This window comes from Eublepharis macularius, chromosome 14 (genome assembly GCF_028583425.1).
Source record: "Eublepharis macularius isolate TG4126 chromosome 14, MPM_Emac_v1.0, whole genome shotgun sequence".
Taxonomy (NCBI): Eukaryota; Metazoa; Chordata; class Lepidosauria; order Squamata; family Eublepharidae; genus Eublepharis; species Eublepharis macularius.
This window is the reverse complement of record NC_072803.1, coordinates 32,933,610-32,947,893: the sequence shown is the minus strand read 5'-3', so window position 1 is coordinate 32,947,893 and position 14,284 is coordinate 32,933,610. Positions and strand designations below refer to the sequence as shown.

Here is a 14,284-nt window from a genome sequence, read left to right as displayed (position 1 = left end):
GCTCTGGGGTAGACATTGTTGTGGGCCGCCCAAGACCATAGTCGTGCGGCTTCCTTGCAGAGCCTGAGTGAAACCGTTCCCCCTTGCTTGTTCACGTAGTAGCAGGCCGTCGTGTTGTCGGACAGGACCTGGACCCGCTTGTTCCGGAGCACATCTGTGAAGGAAGCAAGGGAGTACCGGATTGCACGGAGTTCTAACACATTGATGTGCAAGGAGGCCTCAGAGGGCGACCAGACATCTTGCACTGTCAAAGAACCACAGCGGCCACCCCAGCCGAGATTGGAGGCATCAGTGGAGACAGTAACGTCAGCCATGAAAGTGCCAAATGGAGAGCCCCGGGATAAATTCTCAGGGAGGGACCACCAAACCAGGGAGCGCAGCACACCCCTTGGGATGGAGAACTTCCGGTGAGGGGACATCAGAAGAGGGTTAAAACGTCGAAGGAACCAGGTTTGCAGGGGCCGCATATGGAGGCGTGCCAGAAGCACTACACTCGTAGTGGAGGCCATAAGCCCAAGGAGTGTCTGAATAAGTAAGGCTGTCTGGTAGCGATGAGACAGGAAATAACGCACCAGAGAAACCAGGCGGTTTAAACGGTCCAAAGGTAGGAACGCCCTCCCTATAGAGGAGTTCAGAACTACCCCAATAAACCGTATCGTTGGCGTAGGCAAAAATATGGACTTTCCAAAATTAATGAGAAGGCCCAAGCTATTAAGCAGGGAAGTGACAAGGGAGAGCTGATCCCTGAGCCCAAGGGCAGATGGCCCAACCAGGAGCCAATCATCTAAGTAGGGGTAGATGACACATCCTTGAGAGCGTAAAAAGCCCACCACCACAGCCATACATTTGGTAAATACTCGGGGGGCGGAAGCCAACCCGAAAGGCAAAACAGTGTATTCATAGGCCACTGACCCACAGAAGAATCTGAGGTATTTCCTACAATCCTCACGTATAGAGATGTGAAAGTAGGCGTCTTTCAGGTCAATAATGGCCATCCAGACTCCAGTGTCCAACAGCTCTATAACCTTGGACAGGGTGAGCATCCTGAATTCCTGGGTCACAAGGTAGGAGTTGAGACCCCTGAGGTCTAGGATAGGGCGAGAACCACCATCCTTCTTATCCACTAGGAAGTACCTAGAATAGAAACCATAGGGAGAGGTGGAAAGATCAACCACACGCACAGCACCCTTTAGAAGCAACTCCTGAACATTATTATTCAACAGTGAACCAGAAACAGGTGTATAACGAGGGGGCAGAGAGAGTGGGGGGGTGCAGGTGAACAACAATCTGTAGCCATGCTCTACAATAGACAACACCCAGGAGTCAGTAGTGATAGTCCGCCAAACGGGCAGAAACGGTCGGAGCCTCTTCCCAAACAAGGGGGTCTGGCCAACATCCTGGGAGGCAGGCAGGGCAGCGTCCAGATCTAGTCAGAAGAGCTGCTTCGGACCCGACGCCGGACCTTTCGGGGAGCGTTGAGGTCCCTGCTTCCCTCGGTTCCGAGAAGACCTTTTAGCAGCACCCTTCTGCGAACCGGAGAAGGAACGGTGGCCGTAGTAAGTGGAAGAATAGCGGCCTTGGCGCTGGAGGTAGGGCTGGGAAGACTGGTAGGGTGTTTGGAAGGACTGGAACCGAGGAGCACGATACCTCGAGGCCGACTGGTCAGCAATCACGCCGAGGGACTTAGCCGTTTGGTGATTCTTTTTCATGAGGGACAGGGCTTCATCCGTCTTCTCCGAAAATAAGAGGCTCCCCTCGAAGGGGAAATCTTTAACCTTCGTCCGCTTATCCAGAGGCAGGGCCGTGGAGCGGAGCCAAGCATGCCTTCGGAGGACCACAGAGGAAGCCATGGAGCGAGCCGAACAGTCAGCCACATCTTTCCCGGCTGTCATCTGCTGTTTTGCGAGCTTCACAGCCTCAGCTTGCAGAGCCTTGACCAAGGGGCGACTGGCAGCGGGCAAGTCGGCAATGTAGGTCGACAGTCGGTTCCATAGGAACAGGTTGTATGATCCCATTATCGCTTGAAAGTTGGCGATACGAAAAGCAAGGGACGCGGAGGAGTAGACCTTGCGACCCAGGGCATCCAGTTCCCGACCTTCTCGATCCACTGGAGCGGATTGTGAGTTTCGACGGAACCGAGCGTTGACCTCGTCGGCGACCAGGGAAGAAGGCTTCGGATGGGCAAAGAGAAAAGGACAATCCTCCTGCTTCAGCCGATAACATTTTTCCAGGTTCCGGGCAGTCGCCGGAACCGAGGCCGGTGCTTGCCACAAGTTGTGCGCGGCATCAACGAGATCCTCCACCGGAGGGAAAGCCACAGATGCCGAAGAACCAGAGGACAGCGCCTGGAGGACCTTACTCTTATGCTTCGTGGCAGAAGAAGTGACATCCAGCTCCAAAGCTTCTGCCATTCGGATCATCTGCTCAGGAAGCATACGATGATCTTCGGTGGGAGAGGATGCTCTGGACTCACCGACGGCGTCGTCAGGGGACGGATCCCACGCCAGGTCGGAGGAAGCGTCAGAGGGGGAAGCCAGACCCTCCTCATCCTCGGAACCGGAGAACTCCGGCACCTGCGCAGAGGCAGATGGCATCGGTTCCGCGCGGGAGACCGGAGGCAGTGTCGGAGGAGCGACCGCGTGTCCTGGCTGTCTCACGGACGTCTCTGGCACGGCCGACGAGAAGGCAGGTACCGATGGGACCAGGCCAGCGCGCTGGACAAGCGCCGCCGATGACTGGAGCCAGGACACGAAGGATGACCAGGTCGCCACATCACCTATGCCCGGAAAGTTCTGAACCGGAGGCAGCCACGGGGTCGGAACCGAACGGGCGTCCGGGACCTGCTGTTGGGGCCAGGACGGAACGGACGGATCAGTAGAGGCAGGAGCGGATGGCAAGCCATGTTCGAAGGCCACGATCGGATCCGGGAAGTTCGGAACCGAGATGTAATCATCCTCTATATGCGGTGGAGGCGTGTGCGGCGGCGACGGCGTGTGCAAGGCATCCGGCGGAGGAGCTGAAAGAGAAGCCGGCACAGGCGAAGGGCCGCGAGTGGCGGGAGCGGAGACGTCTCGTTTGTGATGCTTCGAACGAGACTTCGACTTTTTTGCCGGGGGCGCCGAAGCTGCCCGTTCCACAGCGGAGCGCTCCGCCGAGCGCTTCTTCGGGCGGGTAGCACCCTCGGTCACAAGGGGGGTAGCCGGTACCGCAGCCGGTTCCGAGGGGGTCGGATCCGAGGAACCACGAGCCGGGTCAGACGAAGGCCCGGGAGCGGGAGAAGCGGCCGAACGAGGCGCATCCTGCTTACCCGCCTGATCTTGGGGTAGAAGATTAGACCCCCAGAGGAAGGCCTTCAGCCGAGCAGAACGGTCGTGGCGGGCCTTGGGTGTAAACGACTGGCAAATAGCACAGCGCTGAACAATGTGCCCTTCCCCGAGACAGAGAAGGCACAAGTCGTGCCCATCGGAGTGGGTCATCTTCGTCGAACATTTCTGACACTTTTTGAAGAGGGCCATAATGAGAGTTGGAAAAAGAACGCTAGCAGAACCAATTCCGACGGCGGCGAAAAAGGAACTGAGGGAATGTGGGGGACGCTCGCCTTAAGTATGCCGGTTTTGGCGGGAACGGAACCGCGCACGCGCGGAACCGGCGGGCGTCCCCCTCTTCACGATTCTATAGCTAGTCAAATCTTTCCGCGGCCGGCCTGCGCATGCGCAGTCCCAATGTGGGGCTGCACAGAAGGACGACGACGAACCAGCTGATCAGGCTACAAGTGGAACGAACACAGACAATTTTGCGCCTCCAGAATGTGAAAGAGGAGGAAAATGAGGATTTATGGGGTCTGGCCTCGGAACTATTGGCGACACCCACAAGGACAACTAAAGAAGAGGTAAAAAGCGCCATTTTGGAAGTCCGTCGGGCTTCTTCAAAATATGCAATGAAGCGTCAGCTGCCTCGCGAGATCATCATCGATTTTTCATCTAAGAGGATCCGAGACACTATCCTATACAACTCATACAATGCGGATCTGGACTTTCTGGGTAATAAAGTTAAGATACTGAAGGACGTCCCATTTTTAGTTCGGAAAAGAAGATTTAAGTATAAAAAGTTCGCAGCTCTTCTGTGGGAACATGGAATAAAGTATAAATGGCTATTTCCGGAAGGTATCTGGTTTAGTTACAAAGATCAAGCTTACAAGATAATATCAGAAGATCAACTAAGGGATTTTGAGGACAAAAATCAAGAATTTCAGCAAGACACCAAGCAAGAAGAAAAGGATTTGAAGTCTGAAAGGGGGGGGGGGGGAGGGAACGAGCACTGCGGTTGCAGTTGCTCAGAGAGAACTGCGTCCGAGGCCCAGGGGGGGGGAGGAAGACTTAATTTGGATTGTAATCTGTATTTTGCAAGGTCAACCACTCCATCAATATCTTACAAAGTTTTAATTTTTTAATAATGGCAGTATGAAGGGAAAGCATTATTTGTAGTGTAGTGTTATATGTTGCTGTTTTTTTTTCTTTCCTTCCCCTGCCCCCCTTCTTTCCCTCTGTATTGTTAGTTAATGTAGGTAAAAAAAAAAAGTTGTTCTATGTTCATCTTCTCATGTTTTGCTCCTCCAACAACTGTTGACAGTAATAATTTCTATTCAAGTTTTAAAAAACAAAAGATCAGCACTCACTGCAACATCTGAAAGCAGCTTATGAGAGATCTCTCTATTCTCCACTTCTCCTGTTATTGGTATGAAATCATCTAACAACACTGAACCTTTGAGATCTTTGTTATTTATTTGAAAAACAAGATGTTCAAATTGAGCGGAAGACTCCAAATGTTGAATTCCATAGCTAAAGTTCTCGAACTGCAGTAGCCCTCTGGGGAAAAGCAAAAACAAGTTGCAGTAAATCAGCAGGAAAAAAACCAGCCTCTGAATTTAACCTCCAACAAGCTTCAGGCCCAAGCATGCTCTCACAAGGCATGCAAATAAAAACATTTTAACCAACAAATTTCCCTCCTCATCTCATGAATCCACCATCTATCCCCTCTTTTTGGATACATGGAAGGTTTCCGTGTATCTAAACCATGCTTTAAACACAGTAGCCAACCCACCAGGACCAAAACATATTCATAAGATATGGCGCATTGGTGCTGCCTCATGCCAGAGCTACCCTAGGCCATGCATCCCGAGCAGAGCCCTTGGTAGTTCAGTATGCAGCAAGCTTGTGGCTGGCTTGTGTAGGGATGACGGTGAGGAGCAGCTGTAGCAATGCTGTGCTGGGGCACAGATGTTCCTGCTGAAGGGCTATGCTTGGGGGTGGGTTAATTTTTGTGCGGCCTCTTTTACTTAGCATGCATAGGCAGTATGAGCTGGCAAGAATGGCTTTCTCAGGCCCCTGAGACTTTTTATGGCTGAGAACAAAAGCAAATAATTTGCTTGGTAACCCCATGTTTCTTTTGTAATACCTAATTTCATCTGCACTCTAGTCTTAAAGAGGATGAGAACTGAAATGCGCTTCTACCACTGGAGTAGGCAAGAACTACAAGAAGATTAGCTCCACATTCTAAACCTGATAGTAGGAACCATGCTCACCAAGATGTCTTCCTCCTATGAGTGAGAAAGAGCTTTTATTTCCCTGGCCTCCTCACCCCACTGTGAGACTCTGATGTTTCATTGTTGGGGCAACCTTGTGTACTCAGAGCTAGGTTCCATTCAAATTACCTCTAAGTCTATACCTGTGGCTACTTCCCTTTAGTAACTGATTAAGAGAACCTAGTCTCCAAAAGGACAGCCTGTGTAACCCAGACTCACCAGAGCTTGGAAACTAAGCAGGGTTGTAGGACTTGGACTGGAGACCCTCAAGGAAGACCTGGGTTTCTCTGTAGAGGGAGGCAATGGCAAACTACCTTTGCACATCTCTTGCCTTGAAAACCCCTTAAGGGGTCACCGTAAGATGGTTGCGACTTGATGGCACTTAATTACTATTAGTCTCCAAAAGTGCTGTGCAGGTAGCTTGTAGTTCCAAGGTCATTCAGCACAGTGAAATGGCTTAAGATAATACTGTATATTTGCTTGGACATCGGTGAGCAGGTACTTTAACCTCAAAAAGCAGACACATGGGGGCCCACTTCAGGATGGAGCTATCACCCTGGGGTGAGGATTAACCATTTCATAGTGTACCATTTCCCCAATAAAAATCCCTCCCCTCCTCTTCACACACACAAACTGATAATAATATCTGTTGTACCTGCTGTACACATTTTACCTGTTTTTTCCCTACTGGGCCCAATAGTAGCCACAGAGTTAATTTCTACTGGCAAACTGCAATTAGGGGAAAGGTTAAGTCTCCTGCCCCAGCACTTCACTCCAAGATGAGGGCCCATGCTGAAAAATCTGATCATGAGTCCCCAGTTGGCTCTCAACTGGTCTGGAATGCACACTTACCAAAGAAAATGATCCTGGAAAAGTCTTTCCTGGAACTTCTGCTTAGGCTCATATGGAATGAAAAACACTGGAGAGGCGGGAGAGGCTTCCCTACACTTCTCAGAAGCATCAGGAGCCTGGCTTGTCAAAGGCAGAAGACTGAGCAGGATAGCCCAAGCTGTTGTACTCTTACCTGAGCCCAGAACAGGTGCTGAGCATTGCAAGAGAGTTGGGAAACCCTTGGATATATCCTTGATAGAAGCAATCACTCTAAAGACAGTTTTACAAAATGTCATTTTTTAAAAAAAGCAGTGCACCTTGCATACTTCTCTAACTGGTCTTCTCTATTAACCAAGCTTATAAACAAGATTTTTTTAAAAAACAACGAACAACCTCAAGCCCTACAATTTTAATCTGTACCCCCAAAATGGCACTTCTAATCATCCCTGAAATGACATTGACTGCAAAAGACCATAAAACTTACCTGAATATGCGGGGAAATAGGATGCACAAAACCTCCTTTCATGTATGTATAAACCATGAAGTCATCAGGCAAAAAAGTTCTGTCCATAAAAATAACAAAAGAACATCAATAACAATGTCAGAAAACTCCTATCTACAGGAAATAGGAGAATACTTCTGATATTTCCGGTATAGGGGCCCAAGTCCCTTGGTGGGAGCAGGGGATCTCCCACACTCCACCCCCCTCCAACAACTCTTCTGGCCAGCAGGGGGTGGGGGATAAGGTGAGGGAATAGGCCTCCTGGGCACACTCCCAGGGTGGAGCAACAACATCACTTGTGGCAGTGACATCATTGCACCACCCTAGGAGTGTTCTCTCATTTGGGGTCCAAACCGGCCCACTGTGAAGTGCGGGACTGCTCCTGGGCCCTGTGTGATGATGTCACTTCCTGAAAGTGATGTCATCATGCCATCCCCAGGAGTACGTGTGTGCAAAGCGCACACACAAAGACATCTGAAAAGATGAATGGGTCCCCCCTCCCACCAGGAGGGTAAGGGGACGTGGCAAGCCTATTCTGGTATCACTAAACTGGGAGGCACCATGAATATACAACTAGCAAACTTCCTGCCATTATAACAATTGGAGCATACCTGGAGGGAGAACTCCCAGAATAAGACTGACATCATATTAGGAATGTTGCGATGTCCCATGGATTACTTCTCCTCCAACAAAGGCTAATGCTAGTTGTTTTTATGATCATGTTTTATTTTGTTGCTTCTTTTACAGTGCAATCCTTATAACTCTCTTGGGAGCAAGTTCCAGGAATAGACATGAGTAGGATTTGGGGTAGAACGGTTTAGGATTACTGCCTTAATTAAGTGAGGGCTAGAGACTATACGCAGATGATCTTTTGTTATTTATTTCAGAACTTCATTCTTCCATTCCTGAATTAATGAGTTTGATTACTAGCTTTGGTGATCTGTCAAGTTATTCAATTAATTGGACAAAACCAATATTGATGGGAGACAATGTATCACAGAGTGAAATTACTGAGGAGCATTTTCAATGGTGCCTAGATGCTATTACTTACCTTGGAATATTGACCCCAAGGAATATTAAGGATATGATTTTGTTGACTTTTAATAAACTGATCTTGGATATATCCTTAGATTTGGATATAAACCATGAACTCATCAGGCAAAAAAGTTCTGTCCATAAAAATAACAAAAGAACATCAATAACCCTAAGCCTGTCATTATGGGGTAAATACACTCAAAATGAATATTATACCTCAAATTATATATGTTATATGTGCAATCCCTTTTTATATACCTTGTAGATATATTCATAAGATTAATACTTTGTTTCAAAAATGTATGTGGGGGTTCAACACCACCCATGATTTAAAAAGGATGCAACTTTCAATTAATGAAGGAGGTTTTGGTCTTTCAGACCTTAGCAGTTGTCAATGATCATCAGGTATATTTGTTAACATGTATAAACTATTGGGATCCCTCTCCTCAGCTGAAGTATCCATCTTGGGCTCTTTTGGAGGCCTCTTTTTTGGAACCACTTTTTAAGTGGAATGCATTATGGTCTACTTATGTGAAAATGGATTTTGTTCCTTCAACAATTTCGAGAGCTAGAGAAGTATGGTGTATTATATCACGACAATATCAATTTGACCCGTTTTCACATGCTAAACTAATAATTCAGATTTAAAACTTGGGAAGAAATCTTTCTTATGGAAGGCTTGGACAAATAAGGGAATTTTTACTTTGGATCAACTGATCAGTAAGGATGATGAATTCTTATCATTCTTTCAACTGAGGTCTAAATATGATTTGCCAACTTCTGCTGAAGTTCTCTTTGAATCTAACCGATGGTCAGCAGAAATGGACCCTCCAGGCCCTTACAGTTGCTAAATGTCTTATACTTCCAACACTGGAAAGCCAAAAGCCCTGTAAATCACTACATTGAAGACCTTATAAACGTATTAACGTTTGAACGTATCACATTTAGAATGCAACTACTTATGGACTAATTTTTAGATATTTGGAAATCTTTTATAGATATCTATGCATAGATTTGTCAATAGTGTTTCTGTAGCCAGCACTGGAGTTTTTTGTTTTTGTTTTGCACTAATAAGATAATTAAAAAATAAAATTTTTAAGAAGGGGGGATTTTTTTAAAAAAACAAAAAATTATTACATGCGGCTTCTAATCTTCTTGGATGCTATGGGGGAAAAGAGAAGGGCAAAAATGTGAAAAAATGTTTGCCAGTCTCAGTGTTTCAATAAATGCCCAACCACACCATCCTCTAAAGCCAGCTCTGCACTTATAGTAAAATTGAAATCAGATGCCACTTAATAAGCGTCAGAAGCTATTAGTATTAATAAGTGTTTTAGCTCATGCACTCCTCAGTAGAGATGGGCATGAACTGAAATTCAGCACTAACCGGGCTGGTTCGTAGTTCGCAAACTGGTGGTTCGTCAGAGACCATTTCTGACGAACTGCCACAAACTTTAGGCTGGTTAGTTTGGTTCATTTTTTGGTTTGTCACTGCAGACAGCCTGGCGCTGATCAATCAGTTTCCTAGGCAACAGGGGATGGACTTCCTGAAGACCTTCTGCTGGCTCAGAAGTGACCTTCTGCTGACCTGGAAGTGATGATTTGCAGACCTGGATGTGACGTTTTCACGAACCAACCAAACTTGTTTGTGAACCAGGGCAACTTCGTGAAAGTTCGTAGTTTGTGAAATGCGATGAACCACGAACCACACGGTTCTTTTTTTTTGGTTCGTGCCCATCTCTACTCCTCAGCACTCTTCTCCCTTAGTTCAAGCACTCCTCAGCAAGAAACAACAGAGGAGGAAGGAAGCCTCAGAGAACTTGGTCTGCTACTGAACATTTACAAGCCTTTATGAATGTTTGTACAAATAACAGTCAAAGGACTAGCAACAGGAAGTTACTTACTGTTGTTTCAGATGCACTGTGTATATCTTCTGTTCTATGGCAATTCTATAGGATACTGTGCTCTAGACCATTCAAAGCCATATAGGGAAAAAGACAATTATCAAAAAGAGCATCTGGAAACAGTATTTCTGCACATTCTGCATGTTCTATATTATAAGAGAATTAATTGGTGAGGTAGCAGCACTGGCAATGATTGCCTAAGCTGCCCTAATAGCACAGAGAGATGCAGCAGGCAGAAACTTCTCTGGTTGTCATTAGTTGCATGTATTTATCCTACAAAGGGCAGGGCCAGCTCTTCAATTGAGGTGGAGTCGGTCCCCACCTCAGGTGCTGAACTCTGAAGGAGGCGCCATGCCGCCCCCGCAACAACCGAGTTCCCTGCAGTGTGCGCACTCCCGTGCACTCGCGCAGGAATTCTCCTCTCTTGGCGCAAGGCATTTCTTCTGGAGTGCAGAAGGGCATCCCTGTCTTCCTGCTCAGACAGCACATGAGGAGCTTTGAGTTCAGCCCCATCAGCGGGGACATTTCTCTCTCTGCCTTTCCCCCCTTTCTCTCTCTCTCTGTCAATTTAAGCTGTGGGCGAAGCTTCCGGGAGCAAGAGACACTCTAGCTGGCTGGGGAGCAGTGAGCTCCCATCTGACCTTTTGTCCCCCTTGTTCCCTCCTTCCTTTCTTGCCCCCCCCATGTATCAAAAGGGATTGCCCATTGGAGATAATAGGAGAGGCGTGAAGGCCCATTGGAGATAATGGGAACCAGGGATGCCAATTTACTTGCCTGGCCTCCATTGAAATGCATCACAACACCAAAAAAAGTTGCAAAGAAAATGTGGAATGGATTTTCCATAAAGGTCTCTGGGACCAGATGGAATACTCTGGGAGTGGAATGACAGCCCCCAGAGTGCACTGACAGTCCCTAGCTGTAGAGTTTGTGCTCCGGGGACAGAAAGACAGGTTTCAGAGTGGAATGACAGTCCTTGGAATAGGCTCAGTGCTCTAGGACTGGAAGGACAGCCCTCAGAGTGCAGTGCAATGACAGCTCTTGGGAGTAGAAGCAGCGTTCTGGGACTGGAATGACAGGCACCAGACTGGAATGACAGACCCTGGGAGGAGCAGAAGTGTTCTGGGACTGGAATGACCCCAGAGTGCGATGACAGCTCCTCAGAGCAGAATCTGTGCTCTGCGAAGGAATGACAGGTTGCACAGTGGAATGACAGCCCTTGGTAGTAGAGAAGCATCCTTGGAGTGGAATAACAGGCACCACAATGGAATGACAGCCCCTGGGAGTAGCAGAAGTTTTTTTGGATTGGAATGACAGTCCCAGAGTGGAATGACAGCCCCTAGGAATTGAACCTGTGCTCAGGGACTGGAATGTCAGGGCAAAGAGTGGAACGTCTACTCCTGGGAATAGGGTTAGGGCTCTGGGGCTGGAATGACACCGCCTGTCATTCCACATCCAGTGCCATTCCAGTCCTAGTCCACTGATTCTTCTCCCAGGAACTGTCATTCCACTCTGGGGCCTGTGTTGATAGATCAAGATAGGTAGCGTGTTTGTCTGTAGCAGTAGAAAAAAGCAAGAGTCCAGTAGCACCTATAAGACTAACAAAATTTGTGGTAGGGTATGAGTTTTCATGAGCCACAGCTTCACTATTGGACTCTTGCACTTAATGCATTTCAATGGAGCCCATGCAAGTAAAGTGGCATTCCTGGCTCCCATTTTCTCCAATGAGCCTTCAAGCCTCAGAGAGAAGAAATAATCATATATTAACTAGAAATAATCAAATATTTGGCTCTAGGCCATTAGTCAAATGTTTTCACCCTGAGCAGAAACTCTGTAAGAAGCATCTGAGCATTTGGGGGAAAAAGCTGCTCTAGCCTCAGCTTGGGCACTGTCGTGTCTGTACCCCTACATCCATGCCATTGTTCTATGTGTTGAACCATTGCTAATGCTGTACTTTGATTTCATTTTGCAAATGCTCTAACCATCACTTTCGTTTCTCCCTCTAGCAGCCTGAGAACGCAGCTGTCTTATCTCTTTTCTTTGAAACTCACAGAAGTGACCTGGTACTCTCTTATGCCTATTTGTCCTGTCTAGGTTGATGTATGAACTCCAGAAGAAGTTCCCAGACCTTTTACCACATGAACCAGAGGTCTAAGTGGGAGGGGGGAAATGATTGAGTATTTAGAGCTGTGTTTTCTTCAAGTTCCTATTCCTATCAAGGAAACGTGTACTGCTTAGATGCTTTCTTGCCTCTGAGTAATTCTATGGACATATATATATGGAAATGATTGGATTTCTGAATAAAACCATTTAACCAAGAGCCTGGACTTCCTGTTGCAATGGTACAGGGACCTGTCTACCATATCCTGGGTACCTTTAGATACAATCTGGAATACCGCTCAGTAGATGAGGGAGTGGAACTAAACAAGAGAGTGAAGGCAACAGAGTATTTATTTATTTATTTATTTAGATTTCTATTCCACCCTCCCAACGAAGGACTCAGGGAGGATTACAGCATATTAAAACTCATTAATTTATACAGTTAAAACCATAATAGATTGATAGAAAAATATAATATACTCACATATAATAATAATAATATTTGATTTATATACTGCCCTTCAGGACAATTTAATGCCCGCTCAGAGCAGTTTACAAAGTATGTTATTATTATCCCCACAACAAAACACCCTGTGAGGTGGGTGGGGCTGAGAGAGCTCCAGAGAACTGTGACTAGCCCAAGGTCACCCAGCTGGCTTCAAGTGGAGGAGTGGGGAATCAAACCCGGCTCTCCAGATTAGAGTCCTGTGCTCTTAACCACTACACCAAACTAGCTCCAACAAATATATATTCAGATGGCGACAATCAATAGCAGCAGATAGGGGGAGTGATTGTTAAAATAGTCTATCCTGTTCCTCAGGGAGGGAAAAGAGAATGGGAGGATCTACTACCTCACATCACTCTATTCTTCTCAGTAGTGCTCTTATCTTCCTACCCAGGAATTACCAATTGCTTCTGGAATTTCAATCCAAAAATAAACCAGAATTTCCATCCAAAGAGGAAAGGCCCTACTTCGTTCGGACACTCTTCTGTAGTTTATATTATGGGATGGACACTGAAGGTGGGTGATTTTTACTATTAAAAGAGAAGGATGCCTCCAGTTCTAATTTGAGGAATAAAACTACATCTTGAAAAACAACTTATCATCCATTGCTCAGGTAGACCAAGTCCCTCCATAAATGGGATTCAGATTCCCAAACTACTTGGGAATATAATGCTTGTGCTTCATGTTGTCTAATGTCAATCCTAGAATGGATTATGTTCTGTTTCAGCAATCCTTCAACCCTGTATTGGATCCTTGCTAATGCTATGTCTCTGTAAACTTGTATTCATCTACCCTATGACATTGTTTATGGAAATGTCCTTGACACTGTATGGAAATGCCTGCCCTTGTCCTTGCTACTGATTGTACTGATCTCACACTATGTAATCCGCCTTGAGTCTCAGTGAGAAAGGCGGACTATAAATGACATAAATAAATTTAAAGGATTTCAAAATTAACTTATTTCATTTTAAATAATAAAGTGTTCTTTCTATAACACAAGCTTTCAAAGAATGACATTTCTTAATTTGAAATACCGTATCTTCTGCTAACTCATCTTCAGTTAGATTGGATGGTATCTTCTGTGGGTAAGTGACATGCAAAAATGTTTTACAGTCTGGAGAAGATAAATATGAAATTTGTTACCATTTATGTTAATAATTATACTCTATATGGCTGGAATAAAAGGGAGTCTCAGGTAGTAGGATGGGGAAAGATCATATAGAGTACATACCAGCAACAGAATAGTTTGGATGTATATGTAGTGTTGCCAAACTCCTGGTGGGGCCTGGAGATTTCCCAGAATTATGATTGATCTCCAGATAAGAGAGATCTGGTCCCCTTGAGAAAATGACTGCTTGGGAGGATTGACTCTATGGAATTATACCTCACTGAGGTCCCTCCCCAAACTCTGCAGTTCCCAGGTTTCATCCTAAATCTCCAGGAATTTCTCAACCCAAACTTGGCAGCCCTAAATTTGGCATCAAGTAGCTTCTACAGTTTGATCAACCTATGCACTTAGTGCCCACAGGAATCACATACATCTCTTCAAATGTGACGTAACACCAACAAAGAAATCCACATATCTATTCTGAATAAAGTAGCTAACTGGACAGGGGAGAAAATATCCTTTAAAAAGAGGTTTAAAGAGTGCAGTTAAATAGGGTCACCTGATTGCATCCACATCAAATATATATAAAGGGGGTCCAGCTGAAAAGTTGGTAGGGACACCAACAGGTCTGGAGAAAAAAATCTGCCTTTTTAAAAGAAGCTTAATATGTGGAAACGGGTAGGTGATTTTTTTTCCCAGTAAAGAACATCACATGGTAAATAAC

The 14,284-nt window shown here is 46.1% G+C and overlaps 1 protein-coding gene across 1 annotated transcript in view; it reads right to left on the bottom strand.

Moving 5' to 3' along the window:
* LOC129341874 (disintegrin and metalloproteinase domain-containing protein 2-like) overlaps positions 1–14,284 on the bottom strand; it is a 42,889-nt gene that overhangs the window by 28,092 nt on the left and 513 nt on the right. Inside the window, exons 2-6 of the mRNA XM_054997234.1 lie at positions 13,487–13,566; positions 9,851–9,912; positions 6,897–6,975; positions 6,606–6,682; positions 4,676–4,865 (exon numbers count right to left, since the gene is read on the bottom strand). Coding sequence (XP_054853209.1) covers positions 4,676–4,865; positions 6,606–6,682; positions 6,897–6,975; positions 9,851–9,912; positions 13,487–13,566 — 488 coding nt within the window. The remainder of the gene's footprint in view (positions 1–4,675; positions 4,866–6,605; positions 6,683–6,896; positions 6,976–9,850; positions 9,913–13,486; positions 13,567–14,284) is intronic.